The following is a 23,254-nucleotide window of genomic DNA, read 5'->3' on the forward strand; positions in this document are numbered from 1 at the left end:
TATTTATGTTGCTATTTTATCTCTAAAATAGCACCACGTATTTATGTTGCTGAGTATAAATAAGTAGCACAATCCCTTCTGTTCTGAACGTAGTATTTGTTTAAATATTTTTGTGCTTCCTTACAAATATAGAGTGAAATACAGGCAACCAAAGTTCCTGTTTAAATAGGTTTCTATTTTAGTTTCTTTTTTTTTATTTTAGATTTTTCCATCTGAAATGTTTTCTCTACCTAAAGTAGAAATACCTATGCAAAAAACTAGAATGTGCAATACAAATGAAAAAATCTTAGGCTTATAAGTACATGATCAAATTATTGGTAGAGGTTACAAATTTATCCACCAAAAAATGCCATCATTATGAAAACATACATTTTCCAGAGTTATGGCCTCCCTTGAGTTGTATTGATTTCCTCACAGGTTGTTTAATGGGGAAAGAAATCATTCTTGTGGCAGAGGAGTCTGAGCTCCAGGGCATTGGGGGGGATGTCCCGAGTGCAGCTCACACTTGCGTTTTAAGGCTGCCTTTGGTACACAGGGGGAAATCTCAGTCCGTTCCCTGGGAATCCCATAGAGTTCCTAGGGAATTAACTGTGTGTCAGGATGTTGATCCTCCCAACCAGCTCTAATCAGGGAGACCAGGTAGTGTGCAAAGACTGCTCAAGCACCAGGGCGACCCAGTGCTTTATCCAAAGGAGTAAGAAAATAAATTTAACAACTGGTGGAATCACAGAATCATTTATTCAGGTTGGAAAATCCCTCCCAGGCCATGGAGTCCCAGCTGTGTCCCATCCCCACCCTGTCCCCAGCCCAGGGCTCTGAGTGCCACCTCCAGGTGACACCTGCAGGGCTGGGCACTCCAAACCCCCCTGGGCAGTGCCAAGGCCGTTCCTGAGCCCCCTTTCCATGGGGAAATTCCTGCTGTGCCCACCCTGAGCCTGCCCTGGCCCAGCCTGAGGCCGTTCCCTCTGCTCCTGTCCCTGGTCCCTGGAGCACAGCCCGACCCCCCCGGCTGTGCCCTCCTGGCAGGAGCCGTGCAGAGCCACAAGGGCCCCCTGAGCCTCCTTTGCTCCAGGCTGAGCCCCTGCCCAGCTCCCTCAGCCTCTCCTGGGGCTCCATTCCCTTCCCAGCTCCGTTCCCTTCCCTGGCCACGCTGCAGCCCCTCCATTGCCTGCGTGAGGGCCCAGAGGTGCCCCAGCCCTCGAGGTGTGGCCTCAGCAGGGCCGGCACAGGGACGGGCCCTGCCCTGCTCCTGCCGCCACCCCAGGGCTGGCACAGCCCAGGGGCCATCGGCCTTCTGGGCACGCTGCTGGCTCAGAAAGTCAAAATAAAGCTAAATAAAGTCAAAAGGCTTTATTGCCTACAGATCTTGCAGTGGAGAATCACAGGAGTAGCAGCAGCTCTCACTACATGCGTGAGGGGTTGTGAGACTTACTGTTGGTATTAATGCAGAAGCATTACACTATTTATTTTTTAAATAGTGGTTATGAACAAATATGTTACTTATCTTCACATCCCAAATAGCAGCACAGGCGACTGTTACCTGCAGAGATTGTGGAGTCCCCAAATGTGTCCCAGGCCAGGTTGGACAGGGCTTGGAGCAGCCTGGGACACTGGAAGGTGTCCCTGCCCATGGCAGGGGTGGGACTGGATGAGCTTTAAGATCCCTTCCAACCCAAACCATTCCACAATTCTGTGGTTTCATGACTACATAAAGGTTAACAAAATAACCACTGACTAGCTTGAAATCGGTAAATAATGTTGATTATTCATGTACTTCTTTAGGACTGACTTTCAGACCTCGGGCTCTACATCCATGCAGCCTGGGGTTAGGGATAATACTGATTTATGACATGTTGGGGTAACTTTAGAGGTGATCATTGGAAGCCCCTCCACTGCTGGTGCCAGGGCCTGGATCAGCTGGGCGGGCTGAGCCACATCAGCTCAGACACCAGAAAATCCAAGTCGAGCAAAAAATGATGGGATTCCAGGCACGAGGTTTATGCTTTATGAGCCTGGTGAGAAATTACTCTGGGCTCCACTACCTCACATTGAATTGAGACATCACAGACCAGAAATCTTTCCCAAAGTGGCCTCATGATTTCAGCCCTTGTGTCTGCCTGCTTTGTTGTTTTGTTTGCTCGACCTGCCTGGTGCTTCACGCCCCCTGGGAGTTATGTCCAGAAGCCTCCTACCTCCACCCTGGGTGGTACAGATGATCCAAACGGGACATCCCGGGAGCCCAGAGGATGACTCCAGCAAACAGGCACACCCGGGACGCTGAGCTCATCCAAACCTCTTCAAACCACGACCTTTCTGGTGCTGATGCCTGGGCTTGGATGTGCTTGTGTACTAGATGACTGCATCCAGCCATGGTGCACAGAAAATCAGCCTTAATTCAGAGGTTTGAGGAGATTGGAGGGCCAGAGAGGGAGGAAAGGTCCGTGCAGTAAATCAGGAATCACAGTGGATTGTTGAAAAGCTGTTGCTGAGCAGCCTAAAGCTTGTCCCCAAACAGCCCCTGGCCAAGCCTAAAAGCACCTCAGCATCTGAGCCGCCAGCTTTGGTGCTGCCTCTGTCAAGCACCCATGGAAAATAAAGCAGGGAAAACATTGTCAGATTTTAGATTGTTAGGAGATTTTAGACTGGTGGGAGATTTTTTAGGTGTCAAAATTGAAATTGCAAAATGCAAAACCATACACACCGGGGAAGATCTGAGCACACCCCAAAGCTTTCTCTTTGTGCTGTGAGGGAGGTACTAACTAACAGGGGCTGGAGGCACTATAAATTTGTAGTATTTTCAAGCAAAATCATAACCTTTAGCAATGATTGTAAGCAGGGACTTTTTTTAGAATTATAATACTACTGCATTATTTTTGGCAAAACACATTGATGTGGATTATTGAAAATTGATATCTCTCATCTGATTATGTGGTTCGTTGAAATTTCCCTTCTCAAGGTATTTTGTAAAAAAGAGGGATTTCTAGTACAGATCATGATTTTGATGATTAAAATTAATGAGCTCCCTCAGAGTCTCTTGGATGTGTGTAAAATGCATTCTTTTTTTATCCTCATGTATTTGGATAGATGGAAAGAGACTTTTTCATGCTTCATGACCAAACTTATTATTTGTGTGTCAAATTTCCCGAATTTTTTTCCCAATGTAGTTTCAAGACAATGTGAGATGGCAACAGATGAGCACCTGAGTTATCCCCAATAAATAAGCATTGAGAAGGAAACCTTATGGCAAACAGATTTTACCATAACTTGGTTGGTTTCCCTGCAGGTTTGAAATGAGGGTGTTTTATGTGGGATTTTTGTTTGGCTTGTTCTTTATTTGTTTTTATTTTTTTTTTAATAAAACTGTTGTATTTAAAAAGATTTTAGAAAAGGATGATGTCAGGAAAAGAATAGACTTTTCAGATAGAAAACTCAGTGGTAATACAGCCTAGAAGGGTGAAATGTAAACTTCCTCACTGAGCGGAATACAATTTATAAATTTTGTATAGCTGGAAGTAAACTTCTTGCTGGAGTTGTTTTAAAATGTGTCTTCATAAACACTTCCCATGGAGATATTCTTTGTAAAAATAAATGTTAATAACCAGCTGACAGAGAATTTATGGAACCTTGGTCTCAGCTGCCTCTTGGCCCCGGGGGATTATGGTACAGTAAACCCAAATTTATACAAAAAATTAAATATACCGTTGGGCAGGACAAAAGGAACAGGGAACGCCGTTCACTATTTTCATAAAATTAATATAGTGACATATTCCTGTTGCTTTCACTGCAGCAGATGCATGGACTGTAAATACTAATGTTTAATATCTCTGAATGATCTAAATAAGTCAATTTCCCGTGAAAAATGCCAGGATCTGTGCACACGGGGTAACTTCAGAGTAGGTGGGAATGGTGTTTCCTCAACTGCCTGTCAGGAACGACTTAATCCTGCTTTGCAGATATTGCCTCTGCATCCCTGGGATGTGTTAATTTCCATACCCATTCATTTAGAAGGCTCTGCTGAGACTGTCAAAGAGATGCTAATTATCATCAGCCACGGTGATCCCTGGGGAATTATGCTGGGATTGAGGAGCCAGGGGATGGCTGGAGTTACAGTCAGGGATTAAAGTGATGAGTTCTGCTCCCTCTCTGCTTTTTCCTTTCTCTGGCAGCCTGGGGGACAGCTCTCGCAGGCAGTCCTGCTGCTCTCCAGGTGCCTCTCAGCCCATTTTGTCCAATATTGCTGCTGATTTCAGGTTAAATCAGCAGCTTTATTAAAGGAGCAGAACTTGGGAGTCCAGTTGATTAATTCCATGGAGCAGCACATGCTGCCTGGAGTTAGGCAGAATTCAGCCAGGGAGTTCTGCTCTGCTAACAGGAGGGCTCTGGGAGGAATTTAGGGGAGTTACAATAGTGTTCATATCTGAAAATCTGGACAAATTCTCCTAAGTCTGATGAAAAAGCTGAATTTTTTTTATTATTTTATTATTTATTCTGAAGATAAATAAAAATGGTCAGAATTCTGTGCTGCTGTTGATGAAATCTCCAGGATAGCAGATAATTTCAAATGAAGGCTTTTCTTCAGGATAAATGTCTGTCCTTTAAAAATATTTCCTGTTCTATACCAATCTGAAAAAGCCCTTTTATTCTTTTTTTTTCCTTCTTCTTTCTTTTTTTTATTTTTAATAACTACGAGTTCTTTATTGTGATCAAACTAATTTCATTTAGTGGTGCAGGCTGAAAATGTGAATGTTCTTTGAAACCATTTAATCATTTGTTATATCCTGACTATATAACAGCAAGGTGAGGAGAAGTAATGTCTGTCATTGAGATTCCTGTAGGTAAAATCAGATGAATTGCAGCTTTTTTTTCTTGCTTGTGGTCCATCACTCATAATTTGGACATCAGGACTGTGTATTCTCTCTGTGTGAAGCTAGGTCATTGTAGGCAAACAAATTCCTCAGTTTTGGAAAACTTCTGCCTGCTTTTTGCTTGCTTTGGTCCCTGTTTATATTTTTTATGGCAAAGCTAAGGTTTTGGTGGTGATTTTAGCCCTTTATTGCTGTACTGAGAGGATCTGGATCCTGTTTTCTCAGTGACACTCTCATGAATAATTAGGCAAGGCAAAGCTGTAGGATTTTTCATTAGAGGTGATGGGGTACACAAATGAAGATGCACAGAGTTATTGCTTTTTTCACACTGAAAGGTGGATATGACAGATTGGAAGGTATTTTTTTTTAAAACAATTGACTTCTGTCTATAGAAATAAAGAAATGCAGAAGTGTATTGTGGAATCTAACAGGACTGCCTGCCTATAACTAGGCTGCAGAAGTTAATTTCTGTGGTTTCAGAGATCCTTATGCTGTATTTCTAAATGCCTTGAGGATGAGTCCTGACATTTTTCTGTAGGTATTGAAGGCATCTTCTCTTTCCAGGTCCCCAGCATTGTGGGGCTGCATTGATTTAATTTCACCCTGGCTCTTCCAAACCAATGACAGCTATTTTTAGTTTTCAGTTATTTTCTGGAATACCCTATTGGAAAACTCCTTCAACCCACCAAATAATACCACTTTTCAAAATTACAAAAAAAAAGCACCCCCAAAACAACATAAAACCCTCCAACCAGCAGGAGTTTTTATTTAAAGCCTTTTATCTTCTAGGCACAAATATTCTTCTAGTACTTGAGCCATGGTCCCCTTCTTGCTCTCTTATCAATCTCATTTCTTGCAGTTACTCACCTGCAGGTAGTATGTTATCTATTGGGAATATTTTCTTTTGTTAATCAATGTTTGGTGTAGGAGGTTTAATTACTGTTTTTCTTCTAGCAGTACTCTTGTCTGTGTCTAAATTGCTACCATTCCTCTCAAAGGTACAACAATCATTCATATTGAATTACATAATATAAAAGTAAGAAATTTAATTTCACGAGGAGTCAAGGAACTTTCCTTCCTTAGAACATTGCTTAAATTTGGACAGAAAATATTTTCAGGATGAAAAGCTAGGCTTGTGCCTAAGACTGTCTCTCATTTTTCCAAAAGATTTTTACATTGAGCAATGAATAATATTTTGCTGAAGCTTTCTTTGGCTTTTAGTCAAGTGCTATAAATGAATTCATTAATGGGAATTATTTTTGGGCAGCAGTAGTGGGTGTGTGTTTAAAGTCCAGTGGTGATGCATGGTACTGTGAGAGTCAAGTGCATTCCATCTTTTCTTCAGCAATTCCCAGAGTTTTAGCTTAGAGGAAAGGAACAAACACAACAAAAATCCCCAAGCCTGTGATGATCAACCCTCACCCATGAGCCAATCTGCTGCTCTTTGTGAGATTGAATTCTGGCCTGCCTGAATTCAATCTTTAAGCCTTTCTTTTGGTATAATTAAAATAAATTAATTCTTTAGAAACAGAAGAAAATTAAGTATTTTTCAAATTAATTTTAGACACAGAAGAATTCTGTGTCTAAATAGCAAAAAAACTGCTGAGATGAGAGCTGTGCTCACCAGTGCACATTGCACAGGTGAAAACACAGAGACATTTCTTTACTCTGCTAGGAAAATTTAGGTTTTGTATATGAGGTTCACCTCTGGATCTACTTTTTGGCCAAAGTAGAGGGTGTGGGAGGAGAACAACAAAAAGGAAGGATAGGAATTGTGATAGTAAATTTATTCCAGTTTGCTGGGTTCTTGACAGCAAACTGTTCTGTGTGTATTAATTATGAAGAGGCCAACTTTGAATAGTGATGTTGAAATATATAAAATAGTGTTTATGGAAATGTTGGACACGCTGCCCCAGACAGGTAAAGAGTAACTATCGTAAATACATTTTCAGCATTTAACACTGGAAAAGCATGCATATCTGGTTAAAGTTTAGTGTGGAGACTTAGGATGTCATTTAACCCTTCTCAGCATTTATTGTAGGAATGTATCCTGTCTGTGCTGGACTTTGGAACTTGTTAATTGCCTTGTGCCTTGGAAATATGTCAGCTAATACCTGTTGTCACCCTGCAAGTATCTGCAAGTATCTGCGATGTAGTGTGGTGCATGCTGGTGAATATTTAATATTATTAAATGTTAAGCTTGTGCTTCTCTGAGGGTAGAGGATCTAGGGAGCCTCTGATTAATTTATCAGTGTTCTTGGCCAGAAACACATGTTTCTTTGAGAAATGGTGAAAATGCCACTTGTGGGCTGTGTGTTATCTCCCTGCTTCATTTTCAGTACACGTGGATGACAATTCCGAAAGGAATGGGGGAAAAGGATTAGTTATTTACTTTCTGTGAAAAACATTTGTGTTGAATCTCAAATTACGGCATCTTTCATCCGTGTGAGGATTAAACCACCCTAAAATGCAAAGAAACATAATAAACAGGGAAGTTACCCTAACAGCTTCAGCCTCAGTCACCACATTGTTATTGAATATATTCCAGCTGAAATTTGTGCTGTTCTGGATATCATTGTCTTGAAAATTATAGGTAATTTACGATTTCATTTTGAAAGCAGGCATACCAAATGAAAATACACTGCAGGATGTTGATAGCTGGAATTAAAATGTCTGCATAACTTCTGAATGCATTAATAGGTTGGGTTTTTTTGGTGGTTTTTTTTTTTTATGGAGAATTTCAGCTTAAGGAAGGATCTGTTTGTCTTGACATTTGAGTTTTGAGTAGCTAATTGTCAAAGTGGAGAGGGGTTTGTTGTTTAAGTGTAGATAAAGCATATTTTATGAATTTACACAGTAATTTAAACAGGTAGATGAACCTGGACAGAGCCTGCTTCACTAAGCTTCAGCAAAGGAGGCAGTGAAAGTCCAGACAGATTGTCCAGTTTAAGGTTGGTGGTATTTCTCTCCACTGGTTACAAAGAGGTGCAGAGGGAAGATTATCTTTCTAGTCTAAATTCAGGCCTTGCCTTTATGTCACAAACTTCTCCCAGGTCTGAGGTGATTTTGTGACTATAGAAATTTTCATAAGAAAGACACAGAAAAGAAATATTGTATGGGTTGTCTTGAAACGCTTCAAATGTCAGATTTCTTTTGACCTTGGTTGTTTTTCCTCTTGGCAGCTCCAGAACAAAGAGATTCCTCCCTGCTGGGCAGCCCAGACATCGTGGACCCAGCTCCCAGGAGAAAACGAAGGCAAAGGACAGCAAAACCTGCAGGGACAGGAGCTAAGGTGGCTGCTTATGAGGCAGAGCAGCCGGCCCAGGAAAAGTAAGCAGGTTTTAAATGTATTGCAGTGTTTTTATGCTCACAGATCTCACTGGGATCTCACTCCAAACTCAGCTTGTGGACAACCTCCGGTTGAGGAGGTTCCAAACTCATCACCCTGAGATTCTGCCTTTGGGAATTCCAGTGCAAAGAAATTACCTCTCAATTCCACCTTTAACAGATTTTTTTCAGAACATGGAGTTTCCAGGCAGAAAAAAAAAAGTTCACTCTTAACACACAAAAGGGGTCAGGATTCGTAACACTTAAAAGTATTTTTCTTATGCCCATTTAAACTTCTGGAAATCTTTCCAGGTGTTCTGGGAGGTGCTTATAGCTAAGCATAGAGTTGCCTCAGAGCTCTGGTGGTATTGGTACTATTTCCTTCAAAAAACTGGGTATTTTTCCTAAATATATGGCAAATTACATTTGAAAATACATATTTTCCATTTTTGTCCGTAATATTCCATGGATTGTAGAGTCTTTAAACAGCTATGGACAGAAGTAGATTAGAAAGACATTTCCCATGATTAGCAAAGATTTCTGTTTAAATCAGCAGGAAAATTATCTTATTTTGACGCAAAAGCTCTGGTTTGACGCCAGCTAGGAATGTTTGAATTTACAGTCCTGTTTTATTAGTTTAAAAATTGTATTTTTTTTTTTTAGGATGGTGTAGAAATATATCGGACCTTGTTTTTTTGTTCTTTTACATCCCAGTCCATTGCAATGGAAGATGCCCTTTCCCCATTGTATTTGGTCAGTTTGATTTTGACAGCCTGCCTGTGCTTGCCTGAAATTCAGGTTTTTTTTTATTAAATAAAATTCATTTTATTTAATACTGATTGTTGAAGGAAAACCTATGGAAGCAAAGTATTGCAAATATACAGAGGCCTTGGACTGAGTAATTATCTTTTTATGAATATCTGAGTCCTGTGTGTAGGGGGACAGCTAAGAATGTAGTGATATTTTTGTTTTAATTCTTTGAAATAAGGGCAAACTTTAGTAGAAACAGAGCAGCGTTATGATTTTCATATGTGCAAAGAATTTCTACTCTGCTTACAGATTGAGTCAGGGCTGAATCTAGAGAGTGGCTCTTCTTATTGGCTACAACATAATTAGTTATATTTTGAGACTGGGCATCCATTCTATCAGTCTCTACCTCCATTTTTCTTTCTTGCACTTCATGTGGCAGTGTCAGTTCTTGGATTAGATAGGAAGATAGGAAATATCCCTGTTTACCTGAAACATTACAAAAGCTGAACTGAAATAATTTCCACTTTGCTGGTTATTTTTCTCAACGTCGCTGAAGTTTTTGAGCTTCACCTGAAGTCTTTTTGCCAGCTGCTAATCAAGTTTTCAGTCAATTTGCTTGGCTAATAATTTTCAGTTCTCTTCAGCCTGTCAAAAGTGGTGGGATGGAGAATTAGCACCGTGATCCAGTTCACAAATATAGGTGTTCTTTTTGTGGAGTAATTTGTAATTACTCCAGCAATTTGTGCTGATGGAATGCCAAATCCTTGGTGCTGCAGAGGGCTTTATCTTAAGCTGACAGCACCTTAGGGTCCTGCCCAAAATGTTTTCCAGTATTGTGTCACTGAGCAAAAAGAAAAAAAAAAAATTAAAACTTATTTCATCCAAGAAAAGGGGTGGCAGTGGGGGAAGTTAACTTGGGAGTTCCTTCACCCCTGGAAGTGCTCCATCACAAACAGGGAGATGGGAGCATGTTCTGGGATCAAGTGCCAGGTTTGATCTGATTTTCACCAACGAGTCCTCCCTCCTTCCTGGGCTCTCCTGCTCAGACCTGCAGCCAGGGCTGGCTCCTTAAAGCAAGTAAAAATGCAAATGCTTCGAGGCCAAGTCACACAAAACTCCTTCTCCCACAGTTCTTGCTTTATCCAATAGAGCTTGTTTAGGGTTGTTTCCCATGTGGAATTTCTGGTGGCATCGCCAGCGCTCTCCTGGTGAGGGAAGGGCTGCCACAAACCCAACACCTCCAGCCTGGTGCTGCCCTAAAGCTGCTGCATCCTCAGTTCCTGGGTGCAAGATCCTAAAAAAAAGGGCTTAAAAATACCTTTTTAGCAAGGGAAGGCACCCAAAGTTTGATTCTCCCTTTGCCTTTCAGATTGTTTTTTGATAATAAAGTGTTTTTCAGTGTTATCACATAAGAAAAGTTGTGTCTTAACCTTTAAGAAAAGTTATGTCTTAACTTTCATATATTTTTCATAAAACTTTACAGTATGCTAAGAAAGTAGCATTTATCCCAAACTGAAGAGCATCTACAGTAAATACTAAGTCATCAAAACCTAAAGGATTCTATATCTGCAAATATTTCAGATTTTTGGATGTCGAGGCTAGTTGTGTGGCAAATCTCTGCTCCTTGGAATGAAAATATATTCTTGGATATGACCAAAAATACTCAGAAGAATGCAAACAAAAATCTGTTTGACACAGAAAGTAGAGCAAAAGGAGTTCTGCCTTTCTCATGCTTTGTGTGTGGGTGCAGTGGCAGGAAAAGGAGTTGAATTGTATTTATCCATACAGACATCTAATATTACTGTGGCAATTTATTCAAGGGCTAAATCAACATTTTTAATGAAACTTGGCAATGTGCTTTGGATAATATTAAGCTTAGTGAAAGTAGCCATGAGAGCAGCAAGGAACTGAACTAGGATTTGTGGAACAAGGTCTCTAAATGATCTGTTTAATTATTTGCTGAAATAAAGATGTACTTTAGGATAAAGTAGAAAATTAGAATAATTAGTGGGTTAGCCAACTGCCAAGAATGAGGTTTATCCAGCTCTCTAGCAGGTTGTTCTTAAATCAGAGATATCCAGTGGAAGGAAATGCTTCTTTGGGCAGACAGATGTTACTTTCAGTTAATAACAGCTGACCTATGTCTCTTAATTTGCACATTTTAAAAATACGTAAAGACAAAAAGTAGATCTTACTTTTCAAAACACAATTGAGCCAGGAAGTCAAATGAAATTATTCTGATTCCAGTACCCCGTGATGGTCTTGGTGCAGCTTTAACTGTAACCTAATATCTGGCAATTTCCTAAGGTGCAAGGCAGAGATAATATATAAGTCAAGTTAAGATGCAAATTCTGCTTTTCGCAATTTGCATTTCGTAATTGGAGGAGAAAAAAAAAAATTAATAAGAATGAATTCCCAGTCCACAGTTAGAAGTTATGCTTATTGAGGCATTACCCAAATCTCTTTGGGGGCTGCATATGAATGGCACTATGAGCTGTGTGGAGTATGCATTCAATATAGAGGCTTAGCTGTATGGCCTGTCAGCCTGAATCCTGTAAATAACTGGATGTTTCTATAATATTTTCACTTTAAAAGTGCTGAAACCTACTTGATAGCAGATAGTACCTACTGAAGAAGGCAGAATTTTTAATATAATTTTAAAAATGGAGTGCAGTCATTGAAGAAAACCTGCAGTCAGAGACTACTGTGTAACAGAGATGGAGTCTCTATAGCTAAAATAAAAATAAATCAGGAAAAAGCTTCCATTTCTAGTGCAAGTTACATCTTTCCACTTTGACTTATCAAAATTGAGAGGGTGTTTTTTTAATGAGTTAAGACTAACAAAACCTTTTCACTTCTGTCTTTCATTTTTTGCTAATAAAGGATCTTTTATGGTCCTCATTCACACATGTGTTTCCTAGGAGAAAGGCTTTGCTGGATAAGCCTCAAAACATCTAGAAGTTATTCTGTATATTTCAAAATATAATCCATTCCTGCTGCTCGAGGGTATTCATAATTTCTATGCTATTTAATGCATGCCTGCTGTTGAGTGGATGTACAATTACAGAAGTGGTTTGGGGAAAGGCATCTTAAATACAGGAAAAACATTATTATGGATGCAAATACGCTGGATTCTCCTGAGAATAAGACTAGAAAAATAATTTTAGGAAAAGTTCTTACAGAGGAAGTGTTCCATAATTCTGAGAAGCAAGTGTTAAGACATACTCTTATTCCAGCTGACTGAGAAGTAACATGGTTTTTTTTTTTCTTTTCAATGAGGAATTCCCTATTTACACTGTGACTCTGACTTGTTAGATGTTCTGCATGCCAAAAACTTCAGTTTCATAAGTCTAGCTCAGGGCATTTGATGTCACAATTACTGCCTTTATTATTTTTATTTTTTTTTAATTGAAATTTGAGTTTTACTGGCTTGGTACCTCTTGCTTGACTGATAAAATGGAGTGACTGTCAGAATCAGGCCTAAATTTAAATTGAAGGAAAGAGATATGTTACCTCCCTATGTTTGACTTTGCTGAAATTTCAAGGTGCAGGTCAATTTGATGGGACCTTTACCACCACTAATTAAATTATTTCTTTTTTTTTTTTTTTACACACAAACACTGCTTCTTCAGAGAGCTCTCAGAAACACCCAAGCAAACCAGAGAATCAGGTTTCTGAGAGTGTGTTTGAAGGTCCCAGGAGTTGCCAGGGGGAGGCTTGTGCCACCTGCCTTGCCATCCCTTGCTCCACCAGAGGCCAAGCAGGGAATGTAATTTTTACTTTAAACACGATTGTTACGGTGCTCACACTCCCTGTTTGTTCCTGACTTCAGGGCCTGATTAAACTTAGTCATGTGTGTAATTGCGGGTAGAATGAGCTGCTGCATGGTTTTTACTTGTTAATGATAAATGTGGATTTTTTTTTTTTTTTGCCCATTCTTCATGCTCTCCTCCCTTCCAAAGGTTTTATTTTTCGAGTCTTTGCAGGTATATGTAATTTATTTGGAAAGAAATCCTTTGGCATTGTATCCCAATACTGTAATAAGCTGGACTTGTCTTTTCTTTTGATAAACTTCCACCCCCTTAAAAGCACTTGGAGCCTGTGGTGAGCCCAGGGCTCCCTGGGGATCCTCTCTCTGCATTTGTTTAATTCATTGCTTGCGGTTCACATTTTTGGAGCTCTAATGCAAAGTTTATTTAAAGTGTGGTCTGCCACCACCAGTGACTCAGGTAGGAGAAACCACAGATCTGTCCTGGAATCTGGCATTCTCAGAGGGTGACAAGCCAGACTTTGGGTTTTCTGTCTCACACAACAACTCTTTCTTCTCGTAAAAGTTCAACCGGGCAAAAATTGCCATTTTTCTGCTGAAAATGACACCAGAACCTTCCAGAGGGAGTATGAAGTTCACACCACAGTTATCCCTTTTTAGGGAAAGATGTACTTAAGAGCTCATGATGACCTGCCACTTTTGTATTCTCCTAAATGCATTTATTGAATACAATAGGAGAGAACTTTCCTGGATTGGCAAACACTGTGATCACTGTGATCTTTCAGTCAGTCAGTGCAGTGAGAAGCTCATTCCTGCCATCAAAAATTTATGGAAGGCAATGTTTAGAGAGTTTTTGATGTTTACTCGTTCAGGCTGAAATGTAAACAGGTTAAGAAACCTCTTAGAAGTGGATGGTTGGGTTGGATGAGCCTTTAATGTGAGTATTACACCAAAAAAATTTAAATACTGAGTTAAGACATCTTTGTGATTCATGCATGCTTAGCATTATCTCTTTCTTTCTTTCTTTCTTTCTTTCTTTCTTTCTTTCTTTCTTTCTTTCTTTCTTTCTTTCTTTCTTTCTTTCTTTCTTTCTTTCTTTCTTTCTTTCTTTCTTTCTTTCTTTTTCTTTCTTTCTTTCTTCCTTCCTTCCTTCCTTCCTTCCTTCCTTCCTTCCTTCCTTCCTTCCTTCCTTCCTTCCTTCCTTCCTTCCTTCCTTCCTTCCTTCCTTCCTTCCTTCCTTCCTTCCTTCCTTCCTTCCTTCCTTCCTTCCTTCCTTCCTTCCTTCCTTCCTTCCTTCCTTCCTTCCGCCACTTCCTTCCTTCCTTCCGCCACTTCCTTCCGCCACTTCCTTCCGCCACTTCCTTCCTTCCTTCCTTCCGCCACTTCCTTCCGCCACTTCCGCCACTTCCGCCACTTCCGCCACTTCCGCCACTTCCGCCACTTCCTTCCTTCCGCCACTTCCTTCCTTCTTCCTTCTTTCTTTCTTTTCTCTCTCTCTTTCTTTTTCTCTCACTTTTTCTTTCTTTTCCCTTCCTTCCCTAACTTCCCTGAATTTCCCTTCCCTTCCTCCTTTTTCCCTTTATTTTTTGCTCCTCTCTCCCCTCCATTGCCGTGACACTGGCAGCAGCAGTGTGCCATCACTCACACCAGACAGTTTTCCCCCACCTGAGCCAACATCAGAAATGTCCCAGCCCCTTCCTGTGCCCAGGGGGAGCTTTGATAAGTGACCCTCATCACCTGAACACTCACCTGCCACTGTTCCAGGCTGGGCTGGGAAGGAGAGCTGTGCTGTGTGACCTGGGCAACAATGGGGGGCTGCCAGAACAAAGGAAAAAAAAATTGATATATATATAAAGCCTTTGATGATAAAATTGCAAAAACTCTATAAGGTATGAATCACTGGGGGGGAAAAAAGTGGTGTCAGAAAATCTAGAGTAATTCCCCATTCAGCTTGAATGAATAAGGCAGAAATAAATGCAACAAAGCACAGCTGTTTTTCTCCTGGTGGTGGTACCTTTGCAGTGTCTTTTTTTTTAACTGAGCAGTAGATAATTAGGCTTCTGCATCCACGTGGGAAGGGGTGATTTATTTCCATGGGGAGTGGAAGGAATTGGGATCCACCATTTCTCCCAGCTCCCCAGGGAAGGGTTGGGATAATGTGAAGGCTGAAGGGCCAGGGCAGGAAAAAAATGAGCATTGTCTGCTGACCTCAGAGGCTGCCATTTCTCCCGGGAAAAGCCTCTCAGCTCTCCAGTTTGGAGCGCATCTCACAGGTTTTTGTCACTGGTAATAGCCCAGTAATTGACTGCTGATGGAGGAGTTATTACTCAGTAAGACTGACAGGACTCTACCCTCTGCTTTCTCAGGGCTTGTTCCTTAGGTCAGGGTTTTATTGCTGTGACAAATCTGGTGAGATATGTGTCTCCAATGATTCATCTATAATGCATTTCGCTGAAACGCTTCCAGAGAATTTATTTCATATTTCAGGCTCTGAGATTACAAGAGAAGAGTTTAAAAAATGGAAATGCCTTCTTCCTCCATTACCATTCTTGTAAACTTTTTTTGATGCTTTTCCCTTGCCTTTTCAACAGAGGTTTTAACTGGAGTTGTGTTTTACCTGAGCTTTTTAAGCCCCTCTTAGGTAGGCTGTGGGCTGGAATAGTTTAATTTATCAAACTATGCATTAGTTTTGTTAAATACTGAGAACCTCCATGGGGTGTTTTAATGTGGGAGGCCAAAGAATTTCTCCTCAGAGGTAAATTACACTAAGAAGGAGGGAAGATTGCGTGTGGTTGAGGTAACCAGCAGTGCTGGAACTCTTGTTGGCTTTTGAAGTAGACCATGCTCCAACATTTTCAGCCTTTGAGGGTAAAGGGTGGGAAGCTGAGAGAAGGAGACTGTGTTAAAAGCAACAAAGAAGGCAATATTTGAAATTCCACGTGCATCCTTGTGGATCCAGGGTGCAGGAGCAAACGTGCTCCTGTGTGAGCACTTCTGCAAGGGGCTCTTGATGGTGCCATTAAACCTCAATTTCCCAAAGCAGCTTTTCAGGCAGAGTTATTTTCACATTATTTGTAATAGGAAGGAGCAGGTAATGCAGGGGCCTGAGATTTTGATCAGGTTTTGGCAGGAGATTGAGATTAGGGTGATGGAAAGCCCAAGTAACCTGCTTGGCACCTCAGCCCTGGTGTCAGAAATAGCATGGCAGAAAAAAAGAGGAAAGCTTGGCTCTGTTAATGACATAGAGCTGCCTCAAATTCCTGCTTCTGTTGTTCTTTGGACTGAACATGAAGTTAAGTCTTTACTGCACTGAATTGGAGTATTCTGTGTAGCAGACCTGTCTGGGAAGGGCAATAATCCCTTAAATCACAATGGACCCCAGGAAAGCTGCTGGAGAAAAAGCCTGTGCACACAAATACACCAAAACTCATGGTCTGGGAAAGGATTTCACAAACTCTTGCAAATGCTGCTTGCTCTGCTGAGGTGATTGCTCTGTTCAGTGCACTTTTCAAAATTCAGGTTTGCTGTATGAAGCTATTAATCTTTCTATTTTTATTTCTCTTCATCCTTTTTTCTTTACTTAACTTTTTACCATTTTTTCTTTCTCCCAGAAATGTCCCACCTCAGCAAAGCAGGGCTAAAAAGCTACCATTTAGATTTAGCAAGACTTTCTTGAATTTCTTAGTGCTAAAAAAAGTGCTTAATCCTCTGCTTAAAATCCATTGAACTAAAAGTACGGGAATTATTTTTCCAGTGGTGACTTCACTCCTCAAGCAGTGATGGCTGTGTCTAGATTGTCTGTTTTTCTTCACCTGCCTAATTTCACTGATTACTGTTGATTGTGAAGACCTAGGTCCAGCCAATGAGATTTGGGTGTCCTTCTGGACTTCTTGTGTGTGATGCATAAGGATGCTGCTGAAACTGAAAAGGATATGGATTTTCTGTTCCAGAATGCCTGAATTCTGGTGTCAAAAACAGAGGGAAAGGGAGAAAAGGGGCTTGCACTGAATTAATTTTAATCCTGTTGCTGCCTCAGAATGGCTTGGAGAAGGAGCAGGAGAAGGTCTGGAGCAGAGAAGAGGGTGAGAGGTGGCACTGGACACATCTGTGAGCAGAGACAGGAGAGGGAATGTGGTGAGAGGCACTGGTGGTGCATTTGTTTTCCCATTTACCATGTACCTATGTCTCCCCAAAATCAGTAAATCAAGCCCTTGACGTCCATGGCAATGAATTTCTGATGATGTTTAGAGCATCCCCAGATCTGGTCAGAAGGGATAAATATTCATAAATTTATGCACTGTGACTAATACATACGGCATGAGCAAATGCACTTTCATGGTTGGGTGAGGGGACTCATCTGTTTCTGTCAGCCTGTGTCAGAATTCCTGTGGCATTAATCAGGACCCCTTCCTGATGAGTTCTGCCATCTGTGGCAGGGCACAGAGCACATACTCATGTATCAGTCCAAGAACTTGGAGAATTAGAGGCACAGTTGCACAAATCAGGTCTCTCTTAAAATTATTTGAGTACCTTTCACTCTCCCTGAGCATAAATAAAAATGCCCTTATTAGAAGCTGCAGGAGGTGCAGAATTAGATTAATATGAGCCTTGTTAACACAGAATATTGCTGACACACTCCCTTGATTGCTTAATAACACTTAAAATAATTCCTTACTTTATGCATCTGTCAAACCATTCATAACAATTGTCATGGAGCTGTTTTATCACTCAAGCTTGAACGTACAACCAGCAATTTGGAAGCTAATTACATGCTTGTGTTTTCCTCAGATGGTTTTCTGCATATCAGCTGTTAGAGGTGGACTGGGTGTAAAACTGAGGGAAAAATTGTCAATATTCAAAAATGATCAGCAACAGAGTCAACGTTGTACTGAATTCTAAATAGCAGAAGTGAGATAAAATGAAAGGCTCTTTTAAAAAACGTTTTGATGATTTAAAGTACTGAGGTGAATTAAAATCTAACAGTGGTGCAGCCACTGGCATCAGTGTTTCATCCTGTACATTTAGAATGAGCAGAATAATAATGACTAAAACTGAGGAAATGGGGCAAATATGCAAGAAAACTCCACTGCTTGGTGAGGGTGAGTTTCATTCTAGGTCTCATGCCAGAAAGAGATGAGATTTCTCATGTGCTTCTTTAAAAGGTGTTAATTATTCAAGAGCATAGAAATAAATATTTTATGTTCCACTTATATAGATCCCCCAAGGAGTATTTGACATCAAAGTAAGAGACCTGTCTGTTAAGTTAAAAAATGGTACCTCTGGCCTTGTGTTTATCTTGAAAAGATAAAGAAGGTATTTAACTTGAGAAAATAATTTATGAGAGGGTTGAAACCTTTGTTGAAAAAGGTGCTAATTGTAGAAAAAGGTTGAAAGAAATTTGTTTTATGTTGTAGAAGCTCACAGAGATGTGATTTTCTAAAGACATCACACAACACAGAGAATGTTCACTGAATTTAGCGGGAGTCTGAAAAATGAAGGGTTTTTTGTTGTTGGTTTGGTTTTTTCTTTACATATTGAGAAGTCCTCCACGTAGTAATTAAAATCACCAGGTTCTGAGCTATGACTTGGCCACAGGAATAAACTTTCATCAACACCTAGTTCATATTGTGATCTCCCCCACTCCCCAGATTCCTGAGCCACTCTATGAAACATTTTCACAGGGGTTATTTTTTGTTCACAGAGGAAAATGGCTCATTACTCATGACTTCAGTGTTTTGCCACAACTGGCTAAACCTTGAGGTTGCACAAGTGTAAAACTGCAGTGAAGTGGTGATAAATGTTTGGTGTCTGCTGGGGATGTGAACCATCCAAAGAGTTTCTGCTTTATTCCCTCTGGAGCTGATCCTTGGGTAACTACTGAACTACCTGAACAAAAATTTACTTATTATTAAGCTATCCTGAAAGAATGTATGCTTTTATAAAGAAAACCTTAAATGCTTTAGGCTAAAACTCACCCCTGAATAGGAAAGCATTTCTCCAAGGAGTGAACCTCCTGGATTTGCTGTGTGTCACAAATACAAAATTATTTTTCTGTTCAAGTGCTGTGTCAGTGTCAAACTGTTCTGGAACATCAGGTTAGGAATCTTGTTATTAAAACTTCTCTCTAGCTGTATATCTGTGTAGCTACAGCATTGACTAAAAATGTTAAATGAAAAAAAAACCCAGAAAAACAGATTATACCCAGTTGTGTTGATAAAACTGCTCAGAACCTGAGCAATTGTTTCAATTGAAGTAAAAACAGATTTGAGGATACAAACCAGAAGATGTCCAAATAAAAATAAAGCATTGTCAGGATGCGTTGAGTTGCCTGTTGACTCTTTAAGTGCTACAAAATATTTTGTGAGCTCCAAAGTTATGAAAAGAGGCAAAACCATCAAATTTTTATCAATGGTACTGAGAGCCATCCTGGAGCAAAATGTCCAAGGAAAATGTCCAAACCAGTATCCCCCAGCCAGTGATGGTGGTGAGGGAGAGAAGCAAAGGGTAGAACTGGAGGGCAGGAGAGAAAAGCATTTTTTTTTTACAGATACATGAGGTTTGTGCAGCTTCCCTTTGGGGTGAGTGTTGTCCTTCCCCAATCTGGGAACACCTGGGGGTCACTTGGGACAACGAGCTCTGCCCATGGGAAAGCTAAACATAGGGAATAACACAGCAGGAGGTTTGGGGAAATCGTGTCAAGGCACCCCTGGAATGAGCAGGGGTGGGATTGTAAGGGCTGCAGGGTTTGGGGTGACGTGAAATTCAGTTTTAGAGGGATGTGGCGCTGCCCAAGTGAGTCTTTGTCCACTCTTTGGTGTGGCCTCTCAGCCTCCTGTTTGCCTTGCCACTTTCTCAACACTTGAGAGGCACAGAAGTGATGGCCCCCTGCATGCCTGGTGTGCATTTACACCTTTTCTGCTCCAGCTGACACCAAATCAGCCATCACATCTGAGGGCAGGAGGAGGAAGGCTTGTCAGGCTGTTTGCTCAGCATGACAGGGTGCAGGATGCTGCCAGAGACCACAGTCCTGCCTTCACAGCTTCTCTCAGGCAATGATGTGCAAGGTTGAGATGTTCCTGATGCTGTTATAACCTTTCATTGAGCTAGATTTACAGAAAAAAAGCCATTTTTTCGTGTTACCCTGAGGCAGTGTTAGCCAGACACTCCCCTTCTTCATGGTTTTGTTCACTCCCAGCTCTGCACCAGCTCCTGTTTCTTGACATGTTCTCATTTTGCCAAGCTAAAAATACAGATTCGTTATTTCTGACTTTTCTGTTTCTCGGGTCCCTTTGCAGAACCAGCCCACAGCTGGGCAGATCACATTGAATGTGGTTACACATGAATTTTTCAGACGCCACTGGAGTTTCGTGATGCGTCAGCCAGTATTTCTATTCCAAAGAGAAATATGCAAGTGAAAGAAAAAAAATAATAATTTGAGGGAAAATTTGTACTAGTGAAGTTCATTACTGAGATGAAAGATAGTAAACAGGCTTGGTAGTTGTTGGACAGGTGAGTATGCACGTCCTATCCAATCCTTCCAAATTGCTTGAATCACCCTGAATCTAAGCTGGCTATTCATATTTTTATTTCTCATCTTCAATTTTTTTTTTTTTAACCAGGCATTCCTGTCTTCAGTAGTTATTTAGTGTTTATTTTTAAGCATTTGCTTGATATTTATTTAAAGGCCATTACCTTGGCATCAAAAAGTTGAGTCTCAGTTAGGCCTTCCAAATCATTAACCTCAGAACTTCTGCCACACCTGAAATTGCTGTTCCCTAGCAGGGCACCAACATTCCAAATGTAATTGAGTTCTCTGCTTTTACATATATTTCTTGGCTGGGTCATGTTGACAAGTGCTTTTCATCTTGAAAACTTTCCAGTTGCTAGGGCTTAGCCAATTTGAGATGGAATTCAGAAAATGAATCCAGGTAGAGCCCGGCGCTGCCTGCATAAAGGTGCACCTGTGTGGAGGTTCACCTGCCATCACCTGACATCTCCAAATATTATTCTTCCATTGTGTGTTCTCACAAAAGCAGGTTTTCTCATGTAACAACGTCTCCATTGTCCCCTGGAGCAGAAACGTGACTGCCTTAATGTAGGTGAAGAAAAGAGGAAGAAAAGAGAAATCAGATTGTTTCTTCTGAGCAATTTCACCCAAGCATTTAGCTGATGGAAACAGAAACATGGGGTCCACAGCTGTAGGGTTGGTTTTCTTTTCCTTGAGGCAGTTCTTAACCTTGGCAGTAGCATCCTGGAATGGGGTTTTGGAATCCTTGTGTGGTGTCTAATTCAGGTAATTCCCTCACCCCAGGCTTGGGTGCTGCAGGACACAACAATGTCAGACATTAATTTGTAGGTTATTGGCTCCAGTGCTGGTCGTGGCAAAACAGCACTGAACTACAAAATTCCAAATGAATAGTGCAGGATTATTTGTAAACTATGGAAAGATTTGTAGTCTTGAAAGCCTGGTGATCTTCCTGCTTAAAGACTCTGTAGAACAGAAGTTAATTAAGGACAAGAGAGTGACAGGACATAATCAGGGTCCTCAGTCTTTAATAATTTCTTACAGACATTATTAACATGTCATTCCTCATTTGTGTTTTTGTGGATCTGTTAATGGAGAAGGATTGGCAAATCTTAGATGAGAAGGTGGATTGTGGGGTTTTGTTTTGTTTTGTTTTGAAGGGATTTGTTTTCCAAAGACAGTCTTGTACTATGCAAAATTAATTTTCAGTGAGCCAAGGAAGTAATCAGTGCTGCAGAACAGGATATTACAGGGATATAATTGAAAAATTAAACTTTTATTATAAATGTGCAAGCAAGACACCTCTGTAGACTTCTGTCTTTTTCTTCTCAGCAGCAGGACAATTTTAATGTATACTGTTTTTTCCCTTTCCTTATTTTACCTTATTTTCAATGTGGCACTATATATATATTTCCTCATTTTCCATCTTTCAGCAAAATGAATTTTCCTGCCACTAACCAAGCTGTCAGATAAATGATAATAAAATTTATTTATTAACCTGAAAAAGAAACCAAAGGAGTAATCCATATTAAAGTAGACAGTAGCAATTCCATATTCCATCTGTATATGAAGCTTACATGAAAATTCCTTGATAATACCAACTCTGAAGCTACTGTTTTTTATTTTAACACTCCTTGATTTCACAAGAATTTTGCTGTGGATATTATTGCACAGAAATTAAATGAAAAAGTACAAGGCTTCTCCACTGGGCACGTACTGGAGAAAAAAATTAATATGTTGACAATAAATACCTTTTTAATTAGATAAATAAGACAAGCTCGTGGATGAATGATGACTGATAGGTGATAAAGCTTTCTGGTGTTTAATTATAGATGAACTGACACCATGAGGATAGAGCTGATGTATGAGAAGGGCTTAGGCAGCAGCTTCAGTTTTATTAAAAAGCACTTCAGAAGAAAACTTAATTATACACAGGCAGTGGATGGATATAGACAGGGGACAGAAAAATTCCTGCTCTGTCGAGAGATGGCATTAAGCAAAGTGGCAGGAGGGAAAAGGTTTGAAGCATGATGGTTTTCTGCTCCTTTCCTGGAGCTCAGGATGGAGCTCTCCATCCCTCTCTTCCCACCAGTTCCTGGCACACCTTCCAAAACTGACAATGTTCCACCTCACTGGAGGCTTCCAAAGTCACAATTTGTGACAAAATTTGAGAGGTGTCCACCTTGTACAACCTCATGCTTTCTGGTGCTGTGAAGAGGGTAGGAATATCAGCCCAGCCCCTTTTTTCCCAGCAGAATTCCTTCTTCTCCCTGGCTGTTTCGGGCAGTATTAATTATTTCATAAATAAATAAATAAATAAACAAATAAATAAATATTCTGTATCAGCTGTAGGCTGTCCTCTGGAGGTCTTTGGAGGGCAGGATGGTGAGCTTTGTCTGGTTGAAGGAAGCCAAGGACTGAGGACTGAGCTGAGCTGAGCTGTGGCTTGATCTTCTTGAGCTTGGATGATTTTGGGGCAACTTTGGGCTGAGAAGGCTGGGGCTGTTCAGCCTGGAGAAGACAAGTTTGTGTGGAAACCTCAGTGCCCCTTCCAGGACCTGGAGGGGCTGCAGGGAAGATGGAGAGGGGACTCTTCATCCGGAGCTGGAGCGACAGGACAAGGGAGAATGGGTTCAAACTGCCAGAGGGCAGGGCTGGATGGGATATTGGGCACTGGCAATGAGGAATTGAGGGTCCTCTCCTACACAGACCATTCTGGGAGTCTGTGATTCTGTGAAATGTAGGGAAACAATCCACTCCATCTTTGGTGTCTTTACCTTTGGCCGGTCAAACCCTCCATCCATCCTGCTAGAGTACCTCTTCATCCTGAATTAAACTTTATTTTTAAACTGTGAAGCTGTCACTGGAATATTTATGCATTTTCCTTTTTGGCTCATAATCTATTAATTAAGAGTGTGCACTTTGAAATAGACACTTTTTTCTTGATTTTCTATTTTAATCCTTATCTCTTCTTCCTCATACCTCCAGCCTGCTGAGTACGCCCACTGCTTCCCCCTG

At 40.7% G+C, this 23,254-nt stretch overlaps 1 protein-coding gene across 4 annotated transcripts in view; it reads left to right on the forward strand.

Moving 5' to 3' along the window:
* Window positions 1-23,254, forward strand: part of XRCC4 (X-ray repair cross complementing 4) — a 144,857-nt gene that overhangs the window by 81,065 nt on the left and 40,538 nt on the right. For all 4 annotated transcript variants that reach the window (XM_077172209.1, XM_077172206.1, XM_077172208.1 and 1 more), the window contains one exon: window positions 8,048-8,195. In XM_077172209.1, the coding sequence (XP_077028324.1) occupies window positions 8,048-8,195 (148 nt within the window). The remainder of the gene's footprint in view (window positions 1-8,047; window positions 8,196-23,254) is intronic.

Source organism: Agelaius phoeniceus, chromosome Z (assembly GCF_051311805.1).
Source record: "Agelaius phoeniceus isolate bAgePho1 chromosome Z, bAgePho1.hap1, whole genome shotgun sequence".
Taxonomy (NCBI): domain Eukaryota; kingdom Metazoa; phylum Chordata; class Aves; order Passeriformes; family Icteridae; genus Agelaius; species Agelaius phoeniceus.